General features: G+C 31.4%; 1 protein-coding gene across 1 annotated transcript in view; it reads left to right on the forward strand.

Annotated features, from left to right (window-relative positions):
* The window catches only part of CASD1 (CAS1 domain containing 1), a 42,317-nt gene that overhangs the window by 19,110 nt on the left and 2,027 nt on the right, over positions 1–21,180 (forward strand). Inside the window, exons 7-17 of the mRNA XM_037508046.2 lie at positions 347–470; positions 1,920–2,134; positions 3,676–4,098; positions 5,104–5,193; positions 10,345–10,464; positions 11,400–11,556; positions 12,993–13,072; positions 15,259–15,360; positions 16,933–17,073; positions 17,606–17,683; positions 20,102–20,194. Of these exons, the coding sequence (XP_037363943.1) occupies positions 347–470; positions 1,920–2,134; positions 3,676–4,098; positions 5,104–5,193; positions 10,345–10,464; positions 11,400–11,556; positions 12,993–13,072; positions 15,259–15,360; positions 16,933–17,073; positions 17,606–17,683; positions 20,102–20,194 (1,623 nt within the window). The remainder of the gene's footprint in view (positions 1–346; positions 471–1,919; positions 2,135–3,675; positions 4,099–5,103; positions 5,194–10,344; positions 10,465–11,399; positions 11,557–12,992; positions 13,073–15,258; positions 15,361–16,932; positions 17,074–17,605; positions 17,684–20,101; positions 20,195–21,180) is intronic.

Here is a 21,180-nt window from a genome sequence, read left to right on the forward strand (position 1 = left end):
GATATGGGCACAGAATAAAGCATTTAGATATTAAAATAATAGAGCTATATTATCCTCATTCTCTTGCCAGAGGAAGATAGGCTCGATAAGTATGTGTGTGAATTTGTAAAAATAGAGGCAGAGAGGCATAGAAACAAGAGGGACTTATGCATTTGAAAGTCTAATTTTCTGTCATATTTGTTAACTGCCTTCATAGCTTCATTAATTTGACCAAATTTTATTCTAATATTTTAATGAAAATAGGAATTATCTTAAAATAATAACCTTGTTACAAAAGAACAAATTATATACTTTAATTTTTCTCTGGCAAGCACTGAATTAATTCTTAAATTTTACTTCCTCATAGTGGTCTATCAAGATTCATAATGGTAGCAATGAAGCGCTTTCCCAATATAAAATGAACATTACCTCTATAGCACCACTTCTAGAAAAATTGGCAAAGACAAGTGATGTTTATTGGGTCTTACAAGGTAAGGAATGAGTAATGAAAAACTGTCATTTTGTATATATTTTGTGGCAAGAGTTTTTATTGTCTCTTGTTGGAAGAAGCAAAATTACTGCTTCATGAGAATAAGTCTTGAAATAAGGTGTGCAAAATTAGAATAAATACGATTATTTGCTTTCCTTTGAATAAGTTCTAAAGGCAAATGAAGATTTGGCACTAGAGAAATCTGTTACTAATTTTACATTGCAAAAAATAATAGGGCAAGTGAAATGTTTACATCTGACTTTTTATTACAAAGTATATTTGTTGTGATTGGGAGATATAGAAAATAAATTCTATTTCATAATATTAAGCTCACTGGAAATTAATATACTTTGAAATTGACAAAATCTATTTAAATTCATACCATCTAGTTTATACTTGGTAATGAAATTCTTTAAAAGAAAGTTGACAGTAGATCAAGTAATTTCAGGAGTTTATTGAATGTCCATTATAAAATGCCTAACACAATAAAAAAAAATGCCTCAGGTATTTTAGCAATTCAAGTTGTTTGTCAGAAACTTTTATGATTATTTCCAAGTTGCATGACAAGCTGAGAGGAACAACAAGGGTGCTGATAATCATTTCCACAGTTCTATTTTATTTGCAAACTCATTGTTAACCTTTCTCTTACTAAAATGAGAAAAATTAAGTTAAAATTATTTATGGTAAGTGTAAAGAGATCTCATTTCTTAGTGATATTGCCTCTTAGTTGTATGAACAAAGTTTTCAAAATTAAGCAATAATAGAAGAGAAGAAAGATTGGCTGCTATCTTAAACAGTCTTCTATAATCAAGCTTTAAATTCCCATAACCTAGTATATCCTACCATCAAAATATTAAAGTCTTAAAAGACACAAAAACATAAAAATATTTCCTGAAAACTTTCTAAGACAGAAGAGGGATAAAAGCCTTTTTAAATTTGAGGGCGATATATATATATATATATATATATATATTTTAAAGATTTATTTATTTATACAAGAACTGGGGTACAGGCCAGAGGCACGGGAGGGTGAGAGAATTCACTGGAGACAGAGCTGGAAGCAGAACAGGCAGACTGACCGAAAACACTGCTGACGGGAGCAGCGGGGGAGACAGGAGAGGTCTGCTGCGCCCTGTGGGTAGTTCCCTGGCCAGCCGGAAATTGAACCCGTGCTGCAGAGGCTGTGGGCAGCTTCATAGCGCTGTGCTCAACCTGCTGCACCACCTGGGAGGCCCTAAATTTGAGGGTGATATTGATGCAAAAAATAAGTATAATAGGAAGGCTATTGCAAATCTTGACCACCTTTATTTTAAAATGAATTATCAAGTGCCAGGAATCATTTGAACTTTAATTAGAACATGTAAAATATAGTCAACTAATTTGCATGATCATAATTTCTTCCAAAAGATATTTTTCCAATGTGTTTTTAAAAAATGTCTTTCATGTGCAGATCCAGTTTATGAAGATCTGTTAAGTGAAAATAGGAAAATGATCACTAATGAGAAGATAGATGCCTACAATGAAGCTGCAGTCAGTATTTTGAATAGTAGCACCAGGAATTCTAAATCAAATGTTAAGATGTTCAGTGTTTCCAAATTAATTGCCCAAGAAACCATCATGGAATCTTTGGATGGCTTACATCTTCCTGAATCAAGCAGAGAAACTGTAAGAATTCTATCTGTTGATAGAGACTATAATATCTGATGATTATAGCTGTAAGACATTATGCCATGGTAATAATTTATTTGTTGCTATCTTCATTACACTTATTACATCTTAGATACAAGTATTCTATACAAACATCTAGAAATAATTTTGTTTTCCATCATCTAAATGTGAAGTGGGAGTTTTAGTATACACTAAGAAAGAAAAAAGTTATGGAAGGGAAAAAATGAAAACTTCATTTATTGAGTGCTAGTCACTCTTAATAAATCTTATCTCCTAAGACACTTATAAGCTCTTAGCACACTCATGTTTGAAACCTAATGCTAATGTTATCCTTGCCTTAAATTTATAAGACTAGCTTTTGTGGAGAATCAATGCTTTCAATATGTAGAGTAGTTTTTATTATTTTCTTAAAATTTCTTATAGCCTGACATTGTTACATAGTTGATTCCTGAACAAATCCAGATTGATGGGTAGAAAGAGATTTTAGGTTAGATATGAAAGAACTATATAGTTATGAATTTTCTCACATAGTACACCAGATATTAATTATTGTTTTCTTGTGAAAGTAGTGATCCTAACCATTTTGAATATCTGATAAAAAGCAATTATTCCATTCCTCTCATTCAGAAAAATAAATGTTTGTATACATACTCATGGTTCTCCTTATACTTTAAGGGGCTTTGTGGAACCACTGAGCTTGTTAAGAACCTTGCAGGCATAGAATCTTCTGAAGTCTCAGGGCTAAAAAGATGAGCTTTTCTATATAGTTGAGTACTTTGGATGCGTAGGCTTAAATAATATAATCATCATAGCGTTCCAAAGATGCCTAAACTATAAAGTATTTATAAAATTTGATTTTACTGAACCTTCAACTAGAGTATCTTTGACCGCTTTCCTAGAGTATTTTTATTATGATGAAGTCATACTAAAGATTCCACATTTTATTTAACCTTAGAAATCCTAAAGCTGTGGAGTCCTAAGTATTCCATAAGCTTTAAGCCAAATGAAAGGGATTCTGCAACTATTGTTAGCTAAGAATTAATTTTTAGTAGCAGTTACTTTACATTTTTTCCCATGTCTAAAGACAGGGACTCTGAAGTATACTGGTGTCTTATATATTGAGTCTGTTAATTAAAATTCTTTGGTCTTTGACGTTTGTCACTGTTTTTTTAATTGAAGGTTATGACCCATTAGCAACCAGGAAATCAGATTTTTTTAAAAAATGAAGAATAGAAAATGTCAGAGTGCAGTCCACATAGTAAGGAGATATATTGCTTCCTCTTTGTCTTCTGGAATCACATTATAAAATAAATTTTTCATTATAGAATATAGCTCAAAAAGTTTGAAAAGCCCTGAGGTAGCTATTGCAAGTAGAGGGAATGCCATTATTTGCTTGCATGTTTTGGAAATGGTGGCAAAAAGTAGCAAAAAAGCATTTTGGTTTCAGTGCTGAAAAGTCAGTAGTATTCACAGGAGAAAATCTAATGCGAAATACGTTACTGACAAGATAATAACCAAATAACTTGATTTGTTCACAGAGTGCAATGATTCTCATGAACGTGTATTGCAATAAGATTTTGAAGCCTGTAGATGGTTCCTGTTGTCAACCTCGGCCTCCCCTGACTCTCATACAGAAACTAGCTGCTTGTTTTTTCACTTTATCTATTATTGGATATTTAATTTTTTATATAATACATCGTAATGCTCATCGGAAGAATAAGCCATGTACTGATTTGGAAAGTGGAGAGGAAAAGAAAAATATTATCAATACCCCTGTGTCTCCAATAGAACTACTTTTGCAGTCATTCTGCAAACTTGGCCTGATTATGGCTTATTTCTATATGTGTGACCGTGCAAACTTATTTATGAAGGAAAATAAATTTTATACACATTCAACTTTCTTTATTCCAATTATCTACATCTTGGTTTTGGGAGTGTTTTACAATGAAAATACAAAAGAGGTAAGAGTCATTTTCTTTTTAGCTCATGTTATCCTTTTATTTCATTACAAACTAGGTCAAAGAGATAATAACATTTAGTGTGCCAGAATATACAAATATGTATATAGAAGAGATTGAGGGAATATTGCTGTTGGCTTCACTTAGTAACTTTTAACTGCTGCTTTGTTAAATCAGTTTGAAGGAAATTTAAAGAGTCACATGAGAGTTGTTAAAAAGTTAGAAAATGACCTGTGAAAAAGATATCAACGTTATTTTGCCTGCATGGGGATGGAGAACATGAGATACTCTTTAACATTTTATAAAGAAAAATAATAATATTAATAAATATCTGCTGACATATTTTATATATTTTTACAGTCAGACATATATGCAAAAATTAGAACTTACATAATAACATGGATGCTGCTCACAATATTCTGAATTTTCTATTTTAGAGTTTCTGTAAGTGTGTGACTCCTTTCATAAGGTGTGATTTACTTGAATTAATGATGCTATTGTCAGAAATAGCTCTCCTATGAAGATGGTCAGTTAGTTCTTTATCTCCAATAAGAATATACTAAGGAAAGTAAACTCTAATTAAAGAGTTTGTATTTTCACAATAAGGTTGAAGAGAATTAACTCTGAGGTCTTTTCTAACTGAAATTTTAAGATTTTTCTTAAAACTATAAAATGCCATCTTTTAGATTACAAACACATAGGTTATAGCTTAAGTATGATATTAAGATATATTATCATAATGTTTAAAATCTCTTAGTTTATCTTAGTTTTGAAATTCATACGATGCTTTGCATATATATTTTATGTATTAATTTTGTAATATATAATAACTAGTTGTATCTTTTATCAGTAACTAAAATGGCATTCTTAAACTACTTTTTGGCCCAAGGTTTTTAACAGAAGCATTAGCTTTGTAGCATATAACACAAATTTTAATATATTTAATATATATACTCAAAATAACAGCTTAATTTTGAATTTTAAACAGAATTTGGTTCTTTCACACAGACTAAAGTACTCAATAGAGAACAGACAGATGAGTGGAAAGGCTGGATGCAACTTGTGATTTTGATTTATCATATCTCTGGAGCAAGTACAGTAAGTATTTTGAATTTAAGTTCAGAAATACAGGAAGTAATGTCACTTTAATAATTTTTTATGGGCATCATCTCTTTTGTGTTTTACATTCTCTACCATTTAGAAACCCTTATTTCCCACCCAGTCTTTCTGTCTTCCTATTCTTCTACGTCTTGACTCTTTGAGGATGTATAATTTTAAAAGAAAAATGATTCTTTTAAAAGATAAGACAGTAATTTATTTTTATATATTGGCTTTAATTTTAATGTAGTAGAAACAACTGGTAATCTAAGGGTAGTATTTCATGTCATCCTGTTAAACAAGAGACATCAAGAAACTTTGTGTATGACACTTAATTTCAAAGGATTCAGAACATGCAAGTTACTATCAAAAGAAATGAAGTTAGATGACTGTATTTTATATTGCACCCTTCATCGTATTTTAAAAAGTTTGACCAGCTGTTTTTATTATCTTAAATTTCAAAAAACTTGGAACTCCCTTACCTCGGTGTTCAGAAAACTCAGATACTAATGGACTGTCACTGATGTATGATTTGCCATATTTCTTTAGTATTACCTTTGCTGAGACATAGGACCCTTTTTATAAGGTTTCCAGTGCCTTCTGTATCTGGACAAAATTATTTTGTAATTCTACCTAGATGTCTTGACGGACTTTTGATTCTCATGTCTAATGACACCTTGGATTTGATAGAGGTAGAAAAAAATGTTAACTTCTAGTTACAATTAAAACAAGCTTTTGAAGAACGTAGCTTTTTTTTTAACTTAGCTTTTTAATAGCCACTTTTCATACAAGTTTTTTAAGTGAAGCTACAACCTGATTTTTGTAAAATACTTTTAAATTTTAAGAAATTTATTCTTAATTTGGGAAATACTGAGCTGCTTTATTTGCTATTATAAAGCACATGTCTATAGAAAGTATTTAAATCAGTGGTCAGTAGAGATAAGGGGAATATTGCCCTGTGAGGGGTATTTTGAAATTTCCATATTTGCTATTAAGCAGATAAATAATAGCAGGGTTTTTCAGACATTTCTAACAATTTGAAAATAATGTTATTCTCTATTAAAGTCTCTTTATTATTTAAAAAAATTTCTGGTAGTTTTATGGATAATTTGCTGGAAGGTGGAAGGCAGAGGGATGAAGTATAGTTTTTAACTGAAATTGTAAGAGCTGATATATGTATTTGTGGCAGCAGTGAAATTCCTGTGATGTAGCTGAAGGAGACCTAGTGATTGCAAACAGTTACAGAAGAACCAAGATAGTAAAAGAGACCTGGGACAAGGAGAGATGGAAATAGTAACACTTAGTTTATAATTCTTGTTCAGAATTTATGAGATAAATTTGGCAGATTCTCTAAAAATTAAGTAGGTAAATATTGAATCCTAGAAAAATATCTGATAGATGAATAAAGACTAAAGTAATTTGAGTGAAAAAAGTGTTTTAAGAAAATGCCACTGAGAAACATAATTTATTGGTGACATATTAAAAGGTGATACAACTGTAAAAAAAAAAAATAGAAAGAAAGAATTAATGGCAGATTAAGTTCCTCAGTTCAGTGACTCCAGGGAGTACTTGGATCATAAACGGAGGAAGGCAATTTGGCATTCTACTATAATCATTTGCCAAGCTAGCTTTCTAATACATATTAGACTACATCCCAACGCATCCTAAATTACAGTTTTTAAAAATCCATGTTCTGGCAGGATATACTTTAAATTAACAGATCATTTGTTATGATTAATTAACATTTTCTAGTTCTTTTATATAGGATTTTGTGGTTAAAAATTACCTGAATATAGGGCCTGCGTGGTGGCACAGGCAGTTGAGCGCAGCGCTATAAAGCTGTCTGCAGCCTCTGCGGTGCCGGTTCGATCCCCACTGGCTGCGAAGATACCCACATAGTGTGGCAGACCTCTCCTGTCTCGCCTGCTGCTCGCCTCAGCAGTGTATTTTGTCAGTCTGCCTGTTCTGTTCCCTGCTCCGTCCTGGTGAATCCTCTCACCCTCCTGCACATCTGGCCTGTACCCTGGTTCTTATATAAATAAATAAATCTTTTAAAAAAATTACCTGAATCTACACTGATAAAGCATTACTAGCATGTGTTATAGCATATTTGGGGCCTTGATTCTTAGATACTTGAGGAAGTATACCCATTAACAACTTTTTATTTGCCATAATTATTTCAGTTTCCTAATCTTAATATTTTCTATTTTGAGTAAAATGTGTTTTTATACTAAAATAGAAATTATATTAAAAATTACAGAGAATTATTAAAATAATCCAGATGGTCTAACAGATGGCAATTGTTGATATAAACATATTTTAAAACATAATTCATATCAAATAAGGATGAAATGCTGTAAATTTAATATGGATGAAATACTATAAATTTAATATGGAGGGTTAAGCAAACTGGATTTTCTGTTCCATTGTGGAGTTTGGTTTTTTCCCTCTCAGAGTTTGTAAATAATTTCATTAAGGGATCTAAACAAAAAGTCTTAAGGGAAAACTTTGTAGGACTAAGAAAAGAACAGAATCACAAATCAACCTAGCTATTAGTTCTAATGAAGTTGAAATTCCAAGTATACTTTTAATATTAAAATATTGTAATACTTGACTCATGAAAGACGAAAAGAAAATATGAATTAAAGGAGTCTAAAGAGGAATAACCATTAAATATAAATTGTGATCCTTGACACAGACTCCTTGATTCAAAAAAAATTTTAAACTATGAAGGATGCTACTGGGACATGTAGGGAAACCCCAATATGAGCTGTACAGTAGATATTATTATCATATATGTAAACCCTTAGTTTAATATATGTATGCATATGATAGTGATTAGATGGCCATGTAAGAAATAATTTTTTCCTCTTTAGCAAAGATATACTTGTTAAAATATTTAGGGATGATAACATGATATCTGTATCATACTTTTAAATGGTCCAGTGTAGTATTTAGATTCTATTGTACCATTCTTGTAACTTCTCTGTTGGTTCAAATATTGTAAAGTAAAATGTTGGGGAGAATTACTATGTGAAATTTGTAATAATCTGCCACTGGTCAGAACTTGGCAAATTGTTGTGATAGTGGTTAATTCAGTTTGCAAGTATCAGATGTAGGTGTGGTTAAGCTTGTGCATATGGTACTTAGAGGTACAGTCTCATATTATAGTAGCCACTAGCCACATATGGTATTAACAACTTGAAGTGTAGCTCATTGGAATTAAGATGTGTTATAAATGTGAAATCTATACTAGAATGGGTATTATTATAAATACATACTAAACTTAAAAACTTAGTGTAAAAATACAAATATTTCATTACATATTAAAATAATGTTTTGGGTATATTGAGATAAATAAATGTATTTATTAAAACAAGTTTTGGTTGTTTCTTTTAACTTTGTAAATGTTCTGGTAGTCACATTAGAAATAAATAGTTTGCATTTTATTTCTGTTGCACTGCACTGCCATAGGGAGCTGAAGTTGGTATCATTTACATAGAATACATTCAAGAATGAGATAAGGACACAGATTTTGACTAAATAAAACCTGAGGTTATTTCAGTTCTGTATTTTCCACCTTAATCCCAATGATTCTGATGTTACAGCTTCACTGAAAATTTCTGATACAAGGATAAGACATTTAAGAAGAACTAATGATGAAGGGCATTAATAAAATCTGCTTGATATGTGCATTGGTTGGATTGATAGGAACTCAGAAAAAGGAGAAATGACTCATCTGAGATTAAAGATCGTAAATTTTAAACAGTGCTCTAAAGAAAAATAGCATTGAATAAGCAAAATGTAGTGGGAAGAACATTCCAGGGTAGAATAAAACAGTGAATAAAGGAGAAGTGACAGGGAACACAAGAAGGATCATTTAGGAGACAGAGAATCTTAACAATTTGGTTATATAGAAGAATTTATTACCTATTTAAATCTGGGAGTGTTTTCATTTCAGAAAAAATATTCCTCAGAAAAGGAGGAGATGTTTTCAAGTATGCACTCAAGAATATATACAAAAGATACATACATTCAAATCCTTATAAAATCAATTCAAGTTGTCTGCTTATTACTTTATCTTACAGAGCATCACTTGGGGAAGGCACATTAACATAAAGTGACCTAAGCAGTGCTAATGCTGAATAATTAAGAGAGGATATCAGATAGAGTCTATAAAATAGAAACCAAAAAAACTTTTACATGGATTTAGTAATTATCTCTAAAAGAAGAGCCTTATAATTGTAAGGGTTGGATGTCACTGAACAAGTCTTTTAAAGATCATTTTTAAAAAGCATACACAAGTTATGTTATAGAGATCAGGAAGGACCAGTGGGTGGTGGATAGAGGGAATGACAGTGTTCTAATTCTCTAAGGTTATGGGAATAATTCTCTAAGGTTATGAGAATTTGAACTGGTAAATGAGATAATATTTCCACTAACTCCCATAAAATGTAGATTATAATTTTATATTAATTCCACCTAGACAGAAGTGAAGATGTGTTGCTGAAAAACCATGGTAAATGATTCTCAGAATCTTAATCATGATGACACATTGATATAGAGATGTAAAATGAAATTGTTCTATGATATAAGAGTGGAAGGGAAGTAATATTTCTAAATTATGTTTGCATGGTTTTTGAATATGTAGTTTTGCTAAATGGTGTTAGTAGTCATGTAACTATCATTTACAAGTGTAAAGTTTGTTCATTTAAGGTGGCAAATCTTTGGATTTTCTTTTTATTTTGTTTTTTCTCATCTCATTGGGAAATGTGAAATCCAGCGTGGCCTTTACTTAGCATATGTGATTTTTAATAATTATGGTGAGCATATATTTAATTGTAACTGGATGAAATGTACTTTGTACTTCATATTTATTGACTCTTTCCTCACAAGAATGCTTTGAGGAAGGTGGTAATAGTCTCCTTGTAGTTTAGAAAACTCAAATATATGACAGAACCAGAATGTGAATTTAGATCTATTTGATTCTAAGGTTTGCCTCTGCTATAAAACTTTTAAAAATGATTTTTTTTTATTGAGCTAGTGCCAAATGATGATAATGGCCTGTTATCTTTGTTAAATGCACTGTTTATGATAATTCAAGGTATACTTAGTGCCAGTATATTATATGCATTTTTTTTTGGTCAACAGTTTTTGCCTGTGTATATGCACATTCGGGTTCTGGTTGCTGCGTACCTGTTTCAGACAGGGTATGGGCATTTCTCATACTTTTGGATCAAAGGAGACTTTGGAATCCATAGAGTATGTCAGGTAGGAATGCATTCAGTTATTTCTTTTTTCTTTCAATATGTTTTTGTGCCTAACTTTGAGAAAATATTAGTGTGCTCATTATAAGACCATTCATAATTTGAAGTTATGAAATAATACTCTAAAGTTGTGTTATTTCTGTATCGTCCAATAATTTGACATAAATAATTTATTACTGGGGAAGGGAAAATATAATTTAGATGAATATGTGGTGAAGCTGATACCCAAGAGACAGCATGTTGATTCATTTTAGTTTTGTAGAAATGCACAGTTACCCAGCATTATTATAATATGTTTTCTCTAGAAGGTTAATATCTGTTAAATTTCTACCTTGTGGCAGGCAGTGTCTGATTAATTATTTTATTTATCCCTCATTACAACTCTGAGTAGTTTACATACAAGGTCACAGAGGCTCAGAAAGTCTGGATAATTTGTCTGTAGTCACATAGTAGTAAGTAGTGCACTCTAATGTCAATCTGCTCTGTTATTTGAATGACATCACACAGTTGTCCGAAATGACTGTTACAAAAGTCCCAAAGACACTTTTTAATTTGAGTAACATCGTTTTGTATCTATGACAACTCTCAGTTTAATCCCAAATGGGGTAAATCAACATCAAACAGAGATGAAATGGACACCCTTTTGTTGAGGTAATCTAATCTCTACTTATAAACTGTAGCTCTAGAAAGGAGGTTTGTGATTCTTGGCTGCATTTAACAAGATGGCATTTGTAGCCAGAGGACTGCTCACGCTGATGTTTTGCTGGGATTTAGTTAATATAATGATACATAAATATTTTATATTCAGTTCTTTATAGTGACTGTTGAACAAATGTAATTTTAGAAATCCATTAAATACACTTCTGCAGGGTTTTTTTTTTGACATAAATAAACATTTATACTCTGTCAGAGAATGTCTTTGCTCTTCTTTTTTAATAGGTCTTATTTCGTCTCAATTTCCTGGTAGTGGTGTTATGCATAGTAATGGATCGGCCTTATCAATTCTATTACTTTGTCCCTTTGGTCACAGTATGGTTCATGGTCATATATGTTACTCTAGCACTTTGGCCACAAATAACCCAAAAAAAAGCAAACGGTAAATATAACTTTTATATTAATGTTAATAGCAATAGTCTCTCACTGTTCTAAATTTCATTTTCACTGTTTAAGGCTATCATTTTTATTGAGACATGTAGATAATTTAAATTTATGTGTATTTTGACATTCTGAAAGTTGTTCTTAAATTATATTTCTAAAATGTTACAGCCAGGTAGCTCAAGTAATTTAACAATGTAAAATAATAGTTTGCATTTATATTGTATGTGTGTGTTTTCCCTTTTTAAAACTTAAAATTTCCAAAGCCATTTTATGTATTCACTAATGGAACAGTTTTCAAAGTCTTATAGAGACCCAGATTGGAGAGAACTAGAAGAGAGTTGGCAAAGCCAGTTAGGTTCCAGCCCCTACATCCTGTTTCAATCTTAGCATCTCTGCTTTATTTGATTTCTTATATATATTGAGATTTTGAGTAAACATTCCTTTGCAAAAGGCTTCCTATATCAAACAAGTTTTAAAAGCACTAATATTGTTTATCTTCTGGACAGTACTTAAAACATTTATCAATCTGATTCACATATAAGGAAACATCAATGCCCAGAAGTTGTCTTCTTCAAATTTTACATAACCAGTTACTGACACAATGTTCAAAGTTACTCATTAAGATTATTTATCTTTTAAAAAAAAAAGATTATTTATCTTTATACTTCCCCCGCCAAAGTTTACATTAAAAGCTTCCCTTTCCTTTTTCAGAATAAAAATATTTAAAGATATTTAACTTGACTTTCAATGCAATATTGTATATCAAGAAATAGTTTCCCTTTCTTTCCATTATATTAATTTTTCAGGGAAGAGTTGAGTTTTAGCCTTTAATGAATTTTAGTAATGTCTTTGGACAGCCTTTGTAGTTTAATTCTTCCATACAAGCCCAGCATAGAAATCAAATAAACAATCAATATGTATAAACTCTGTGAGCAAATAACTGAAAATGTGCACATGTTAAAACAGATCCTTTGGTTAAATCCTAGTCTATCCTATTAGTCTAATCCTAGTCTATCCTAAGGGAATTCTTGAAGCTCTGTCCTTAGAACATCATTGTTTAAGCAACATTACCCAGGTTACATTCAACATGAGTTAGAATTACACTGAAATGATGTTACAAAACTTTTGGTAACTTTTAATAATAGGTATAATTGAATCCAAGAGATTTTGTTAAATATTTCTATAGTAGATGAATAGCAGGTATATAGGGCATCAGCTAGATCCTATAGCCTCATTTCTACAAGGATTCTCTCTACCTTTTTTCTTTTTGTCCTACTTGTCATTTATACTAGATATATTTTGTGTATCTTAAAAGCAACCTTAAATTATTTTAAGAACTATGCAGGATATAATATACATTAAACAGAAAAAAGCATGTGTTGTTTTCTAATATAAATTTACATTTCTTAGTAAATTAAATATTTTCTCTCTTAGGAAATTGTTTCTGGCATTTTGGCTTACTGTTGAAACTAGCCTTCTTGCTGTTATGTATATGTTTTTTGGCATATTCTCAGGTTTGTACAGTCTTTTTGGTTTATATTTTGTTCTATTTTCTTTTAAAGTTCAAGTCTATTACAGTATGTGAGAAGAGTCAGCTTTTTTTTCAAGCTTCATTTTTTAATGACTGTAATAAAAGTGTCACTCTATAGTTGACTACTCAGTGTAGTTCTTTTGAGACCTATCTACTTTTGTTACCACTGTTTTTGTTGTAAGAGCAATTTAAAGCTCTTCCTCTGGCAATTGTTCAAAATCCATTTTACTTGACTTTGATCAATCAAACGTTTATTGAATGCCTCTTATAAGACACTACTTTAAGTGGAGATCAAAATTTTCTTGACAGGATTTGCAACTTGGTTTGTGCATTATTCATTGCATCAAAGTGTTACTTGATTTTTTTCATAACTACATAGAGTAAAATTTTAGTAGTTAGTAAAACCAACTTTGGAGCAAAGGGGTTTATGTATACATAGTGTGTTTAATTTCATAAAGTGTAGGTTATTTTCCTGTCTTTATCCTTCTGTCCCCTATAATAATGTTTGAGGTTTTCTCATATTTTAGCAGGTGGCAAACTGCTGCCTACTGGTCAGAACCATCAGGCAGACATATTATTTGGGCAGCATGATATTTATAACAAAATATTTTAATTTGAATGCCTGTAGCTGTGACATACTCTTCACTTTAGTCCTGTCTCTAAGACTCTCTGTCTTGTACCTGACTGCATTAGATGCAAATGCCATGTGAGCATTGTGTATGTGTGTGGGTCTGTGTGTATTTGTAATCACTTTTACACTTATTTTCATACCTAGAAATATATAAAACATTTATATTTCTGCTTCACCTCCAGGGTTTTTTTACAGGAGATAAATAATATAGCCAGGAAACAATTGGCTAAGGTATAAAGAAATAGCCAAGTAACTGCAGCTACTTAACAGTTATTTGTTAAAATTCCCAGTGCTCTATGGGAGAAAAAGGGAAGGCAGATCAGCAGTTAAATAGAGGAACCTTGCATCCGTGTTGACCACTTGACATAAAAAAGGGACATAGTCCAGTGTCTTTCACGAAATGGGTATTCAGTTAATATTTATTGATCTCATAAGAAATTTTCATCATGTATATGATGCACATATTATATATATGATCTATAAGACCATTAATCTCCACTAGATATATACCTACTATATCATAATGCTGTATTTCTTAAGTGTATATACAGGATTTTTATTTTATATTGCAACTCTTGGTAAGAGTCATCCTTAGTCTTCTGAAGCATAGTTTTTATAAAACCTATTTTTAGCAAGCTATAAGCGTTTTAAATTCTGTGGTTAGAGAATATTGCATTTTATTAAAATAATAAGATTCTTTTGAGCTAAGAATTCAGCATTACCCCAAATACAGTACTGTTTTCATATTTGTTCTTTGCTTTTTATTAGACTTTTTAAAAATTGTGATGTTATATATTTTATTTTCTGGCATAAGATCTAATAATGAAGTTTTTCTAATGGAGTTTGTCACAATATTTTAGTCTGGAATTGAAGGTTTTGTTTTCTTCATTGAAAGATTTAATTAATGTGCAGAACTGTACCCAAGACTTCTGCCCCTTCATTTCCAGATTTTCCCAGCTGTCATATTAATAAAAGGGTACCATTCAGTCACTTGACCAGAGAAAAAATTGCAAACTTTACCTAAAAATGCAATTACGACATCTGGGTATGATTAGTTGAGTAAGTGACAAGTTCAGAGGATTCTTTTAGTTATAATGGCTAGTTGTTGATTTTAAGGACCTTAGAGAAAGAAAAACTTTATTTTAACCTTATTTTTTGGGTTATTGATGCCATATTGACTGTATTTGCATGTTTTGATCAGTAAATAGTAGCCGTTTTGTGTACTAGACTAAAAACCTTGACTGGAATGATTTTTCAATTACTTTTTTTTTTTTAAATACACATTCTCAATAGCCTTTCATGAGTGAAATTAAGTTAAAACAAAAATGTTTTAATTGATCTTTATTCACCACTAATGGAATTAATTTATTTTTACATGAATTTCAAGTGCAGTGATTTTTTTAAGTGAAATTAATAGAATTTTAAAATTACGAATGCCCCTTATACAGTCCTAACTATAGAAGTCTACAATTTATAGAATTGCAAAATGTGTATTGACTTGTACCATCTTAAATGATTTTCTGGATTCCTTTTCTCAGGGTGCATTTGAGAAGATCTTTTCTCTTTGGCCACTATCCAAGTGTTTTGAACTAAAAGGAAATGTGTATGAATGGTGGTTCAGATGGAGGTTAGACCGTTACGTATGTATTTATTTACCTTGTAATATTTTGCCATTTTAAATTATGGTTTAAAAATTATATGGAAAATTATAATCTATTTTATTAGTTTTATTTTTTTTTAAAGATTTATTTATTTATGCATACAAGAACAGGGGTACAGGCCAGAAGTTGTGGAGGGTGAGAGGATTCACCAGAGACAGAGTGGGGAACAGAACAGGCAGACTGGCTGAAATACACTGCTGAGGGGAGCAGTGGATAAGTCAGGAGAGGTCTGCTGTGCCATGTGGGTCGCTCCCTGGCCAGGGATTGAACCCACGATGCAGAGGCTGTGGATTGCTTCATAGTGCGGTGCTTAACCCCTTGTACCACCAGGGAGGCCCTATTTTACTAGTTTTAGAATAAGGAAACATGTTGATTTGGTAAATCAAAGTAGTGCTGCCCTTTGCTCTCCTTTTTTAATAGCACATAAAGGATATATATAGGTACCTATATATGTATTTATCAGCAGGGGTAAAAATATAAAAATGTTGTCTATGAAGTGGTCTTTGTTTAGGTCATAATTATGACCTATGGATGATCCTTCATCTGTGCATCAGCCACTCAACACCATATTTGAGTTCCAATATATGTTCTAGATGTTGCTGTTGTGAGGGATGTGTTAGAGAAAGAAGACATACCACCAGGCTTTTCGGCCTTCTAATCTAGCTAAACTCCAATATTACTACTTATAATTGTATGCTAAATTGTGTACTATCAGCTCTGAGGTAGAATTGTACAAAGAAATGAGAGCATGTCATGGATGAGTCCCTAAAATTATTCTTAAGGGATGGTTAAGATTCGGTTGACTAACCATATATAAAGCATCTAGCATTTAGAAAATAATAGAAATACTGAATAAATAATAATTACCTTTTACACACTCTTCCCTTTTCCTTCCATCTTTTGCTATTCCTTTTTTCATTCAAAAAATGTTTTCTTAGTACATACTATATGCCATTCCTGGTTTCCAACGCCTATGTACTTTCCAGTGTACTACATTGTATATCAAAACTATTTATAAATTTGCTGAAGTCTTGACATCAAATAATTTAGAATTTTCAGCCATCTCAGAGTTGTCTACTACAACATGATAGTTAATATTTAGTCTTTATAATCTACCATATTTTTTTGCTCTAATGTGCATACACTCCTTTTTAAAAATATGATCTTGTTGGTGTTATTGTTGTTTGTTTTGTTTGATTGAAAGTATCCATATCAAATATTTTATCTTAGCTGAGTACATTTAAATTTTGTCATGTGTCTTCAGAATAGTTTCTTCTTATTTTTTGAATGTATTTCTTTACTTGCAATTGAAACTGATCAAAATGAGTCAGCTTGTCTCATACTATTGTTAGAGATGCTTGCTTGTCAATTGCTGATGATTTTTAACATCTTTGGTTTTATTTCAGTGCTTGAAGTTTAATCCTTTATAAAAAGTGTGGGCCTTTCAGCCTTTAACCTACTTATTTTTATATATATTTTTCTCATTTAACAAATATTTTACTGTATCAAAAAGTAGAAGTTTAAAACAAATTTTTCCTCCTCACTTTTCAGGTAGTCTTTCATGGAATGTTGTTTGCTTTCATATATCTGGCTTTACAGAAGCGTCAAGTACTTTCTGAAGGAAAGGGTGAACCTCTTTTTTCAAACAAAATTTCAAATTTTTTATTGTTTATTTCAGTAGTTTCTTTCTTGGTAAGTTTCAAAATGTAATCTTATAATTTCCCAAGATCCTAAGTGATACTGGAAATTAACTTTAAGCAATAGCAATTTAATCAGTTATTTTTAATATCTTAATCTTTACTTTTAAAATTACTTATTCCTTATTTTTCTAATTGAAAGTACTTCTGAAGCAGATACCTATAGAAGTGTGATATGAAAATTAACTGAGACATTAGTGAAATAAGAATTTTTAAAATTGTGATCAGTTTCAGAAAAAATAATGTAAGGTGTTTGATATGAAGAACCATTACTGGCTTATAATCACTATTTCCAAAAAAGCATTAGACCTATGTCCCATATCTCTTTTTTTTTAATGTTTGGGTATTTGATCACCCAAAACAAGTAGTGGGCAAACCCAAAAAGTGGGTTGTTTATACTGAAACTTTGTAAATAACATAATGAAATGTAATGCTATAAAGAAAATTATTTTTAAAATCCTGAGAATTGGTGCCTCCGTAAGTCATAACTGTTTTTGTGAAGTGATCCATATGCTATTTTGTTTTAGACTTACTCCATCTGGGCTAGCAGTTGTAAAAACAAAGCAGAGTGCAATGAACTCCACCCATCTGTTTCTGTGGTACAGGTAATTACCTTGATTTCAAGAAATTTTTTCTTAATTCTTCAAAAGAATACAATCTTTAGAGGAAGAGAGATTTGAGATCAAACTCCAGAAAATATAGGTATATTGCTTAGTCTTTCTAAGCCTTTAACCTTCCTCTATTTTATAGATATATTAGAATCTCTTTTAAAGGGAGGTTTATCAGATTTCTGTAAATGATCAGCATTGTCACTTGATTGTCATCTAGAAAATGTTAATTTTCTTCATTTATTTGAATTTATTTAATAATAGAGATCAATTGTATGCTATGTATTTTACTAGGTGAAATACAGTACCTGGTAAGAGGCTAAATGTTAAACAAAATACTGTTCCTGCCCTTGTGGAACTTACAGTTTAATGGTGGTACAGATCAGTAAACACTCATTTTTCCTTTATCAAGTTTTTTACTCATTTAACCAATATTTGTGCCTACTATGTGTTCTATATTATGGTGAGGGATACAGTAGTAACCAGATATGGTTCCTACCCTCACAGTACCTCCATTCTTCTGTTACAGATAGTACTTACATAATCACCACATAATTATAAATAGAAGTACATGATGCTATAAGGAAATATAGTAAGGGGAGCTGACCTAGTTGGAGTTGGAGTGGTTCCCCTGAGAAAACTGCTGAGAATAGAGGAATGAAGACATAGCAGGCCAAGGACTTAGGCCTTTTGGTAGAAAGGAACATGGCACACTCAGAGGAATTTAGGCCACTGGGACTTGAGTCAGAGAGCCAGAGAATTGTGTAGTAGTGACTGGGAGATGGGTAGCAGCTGGGGCAACTCAAATCAGATTTACATTTTGCAGAAATAATTGTGGTCCCAGGTATTATCCATAGTACACTGTAATTAGTGTGGTAACAGTTGAATGTAGGGTGCTTTGGAAACACATGGAATTTCTTCCTAATCCATCTTTTTATTAGAGCAGGGTCCTTAGAGAAACTAGTATCTAAGGTGAAGCCTGAAATTTGAATCACCTAGCAAAGAGCTGGGAGAATATCTGGAAGAACTTTTCTTAGCTCTTAAGTTTTCTTCAATATAGGGACTTTTTTTATTCCTCTTATGCCTTTATAGTCAGTAGCACCAATATTGCAATAGACTCTCCAAACACAATAATAATGAAATTTTAAACATTATACTATATTCATACGTCATTTTCATGATTCTGTAGACAACAATAATGCTTACCAATAAATTTTTGTATATCATATCTAGTATCATTTCTGTAATTCACATAATAGAAGGGAAAGTTGCCACTCTTGCTGTATCAATACAGAACAGTGTAAGGAAAGCTAAGGGAGAGTGTGGCCACACGTAGACTAATACTACCGTAAGCATTCCTGAGCCTTATTACCTTTCCTCTCAGTCTTTACACTCTAATACATTCATATTTACTTAGTTACTTTTTTGAGGGCCTTAGTTTCTCCACTGCAGAGTAAATGAACTTGGAACACAAACTGAAGCTAGCAGTTTGCTACTTCTTACCAAGGGCACTTGTCCCTCTTTGTAAAAGTCAAAAAGCAAGCAGGTAGCCAGCCGCAAGTGATACAGGTTACAGTCTCATCCTTACTACTCATTCCTTTCACAGATGATGGAGGTGTGGGGTGTGAGGATGAGGGAGTTGGAAAGTATACAATACACTGATTATATGACTATACTTACATAGAAATTACATTAAAATTATACATATATAATTATATATCCTTAAGTATTTATCTTAGGGGGCTTCTTTAAGATTATAAGCATATACAAAATTTTTAGTATCTTGTTAGGCAGTATTTTTCCAGTGTGACTCAGCATACAGCTTTTGCATCTATCCTTGAATCCTGATCTATTTGGTTTGTCCATCAGTCTGGATAGAAATTTCCAGGAGGGCTTAGCTATAGAACAGTATACAGGCAACCTACCATAAATAATCTGTATTAAATGCATAGCTCAGTACCCAATCCAATATAAAGGCTGAACACATTATAAGCATTATTATTATTTCTATATCAGACTAATAAGGAAGATGTCCCCGCCCCCATATGCAGTTGTCTTTCCCATGGTTATTATTTCTTTGATTTTCTACTTCCCTAATCAAATTGTTTACTAGATATATGACAAAGTACAAGACTTGGATTTGCTAAAGAAATAACTACACATTGGGAAGTGGTTGAGCCAGGTGGAAAGAAGAAAAGTGATTTACTTAGGATAATTCCTGGATCTTCTGATGAAGGATAGAGAATGTCTTAAAGACAGTCCCCTGTGGATGCAGTAGTGTGCCTTATTTATTGAAAAAAAGCCATTGTGCATATATCAAGTTCAAGTACATAAAATTACCTTTTGAAGGAAAACATCATGCAAAATATCTTTAAATGAAAGATTAATATTTGCCCTTGTGGTTTTTTTCTTTAGATTTTAGCCTTCATCCTAATAAGGAATATCCCTGGATATGCCCGTTCAGTTTACAGTTCATTTTTTGCTTGGTTTGGAAAAATTTCATTAGAGGTTGGTACATTAATATTTTCTTCTATCTCATATTTTTAAATGTTTGTGTGTGTGTTCATTTAAATGTGACAAACTTTTTTTTTTAAAGCTATGTTTATAGAATTGCAGGGAAATAACACAACTTTAATAGCACTTAATCATTGTAGAATATTTTTAAAACCTTATTTAAATATTTGCTCTAGTTGACTTTCAAAATATTTGTATTGTCTTAAGTTTTTAAGCATAACTAACATGCTGAGATTAGGAGGAAAAAACTGAAAGATAAATAAAATTTATAAGTAGATTTAAATGAAGTCAAACTGAGGCTATTTTGATTTGTTTCTCATCCATGATTAAGTGTTTTATTTCTAGAATTCAGCTTATTGATGCTTATGATACAATCCACCTTTATGATTAAAAACTGAGAAAATTTTTAAACTCATTACATTTTGTATAATACCTAATAATATGAAATTATTTACAAACTCAGTTTAAGGTTATATTTTAAAATATATTCTAATATTCTGAGCTTTATTATTTGAAACAGTGTTTTAAAACAGTAGAATTAATAATCATAAAAGATGTTTTAGTCTGCTTTAAAGAAAAATTTATTAAGTCTTTAAAAGAGAGAAAATAAATTTCTCTGAGTTCTTGATTAAATGTTCTGTAGTTTATTTACTTGTTAGAGAGATTGCATATAATTTGAAATTCCTGATCCTGAAAGACTTACCATGTCATCCGGTGGAAAAAATAATGTTTATTTTGCTACTCCCTTAATATTTGGAACATGAGCGGTTTTATTTATTTTTATAAAAATAGAAAAATTCTATTGTCCTCATATTTGTTGAAGTTACTTAAGTGCTATTTTCCGATTCCTACTATTGATTTTTTTAATAATATTTTTATTAAAGTAATGCTAGTTTACAACACTGTATGGTTCAGAAATACAGTATCCTACCTCTTTAGGTGTGTGCTACCATGCCAAACCCACCATACGCCACTCGTCC

The sequence above is a fragment of the Talpa occidentalis genome, unplaced genomic scaffold, assembly GCF_014898055.3.
Source record: "Talpa occidentalis isolate TD23 unplaced genomic scaffold, MPIMG_talOcc4v2.1, whole genome shotgun sequence".
NCBI classification, from domain to species: domain Eukaryota; kingdom Metazoa; phylum Chordata; class Mammalia; order Eulipotyphla; family Talpidae; genus Talpa; species Talpa occidentalis.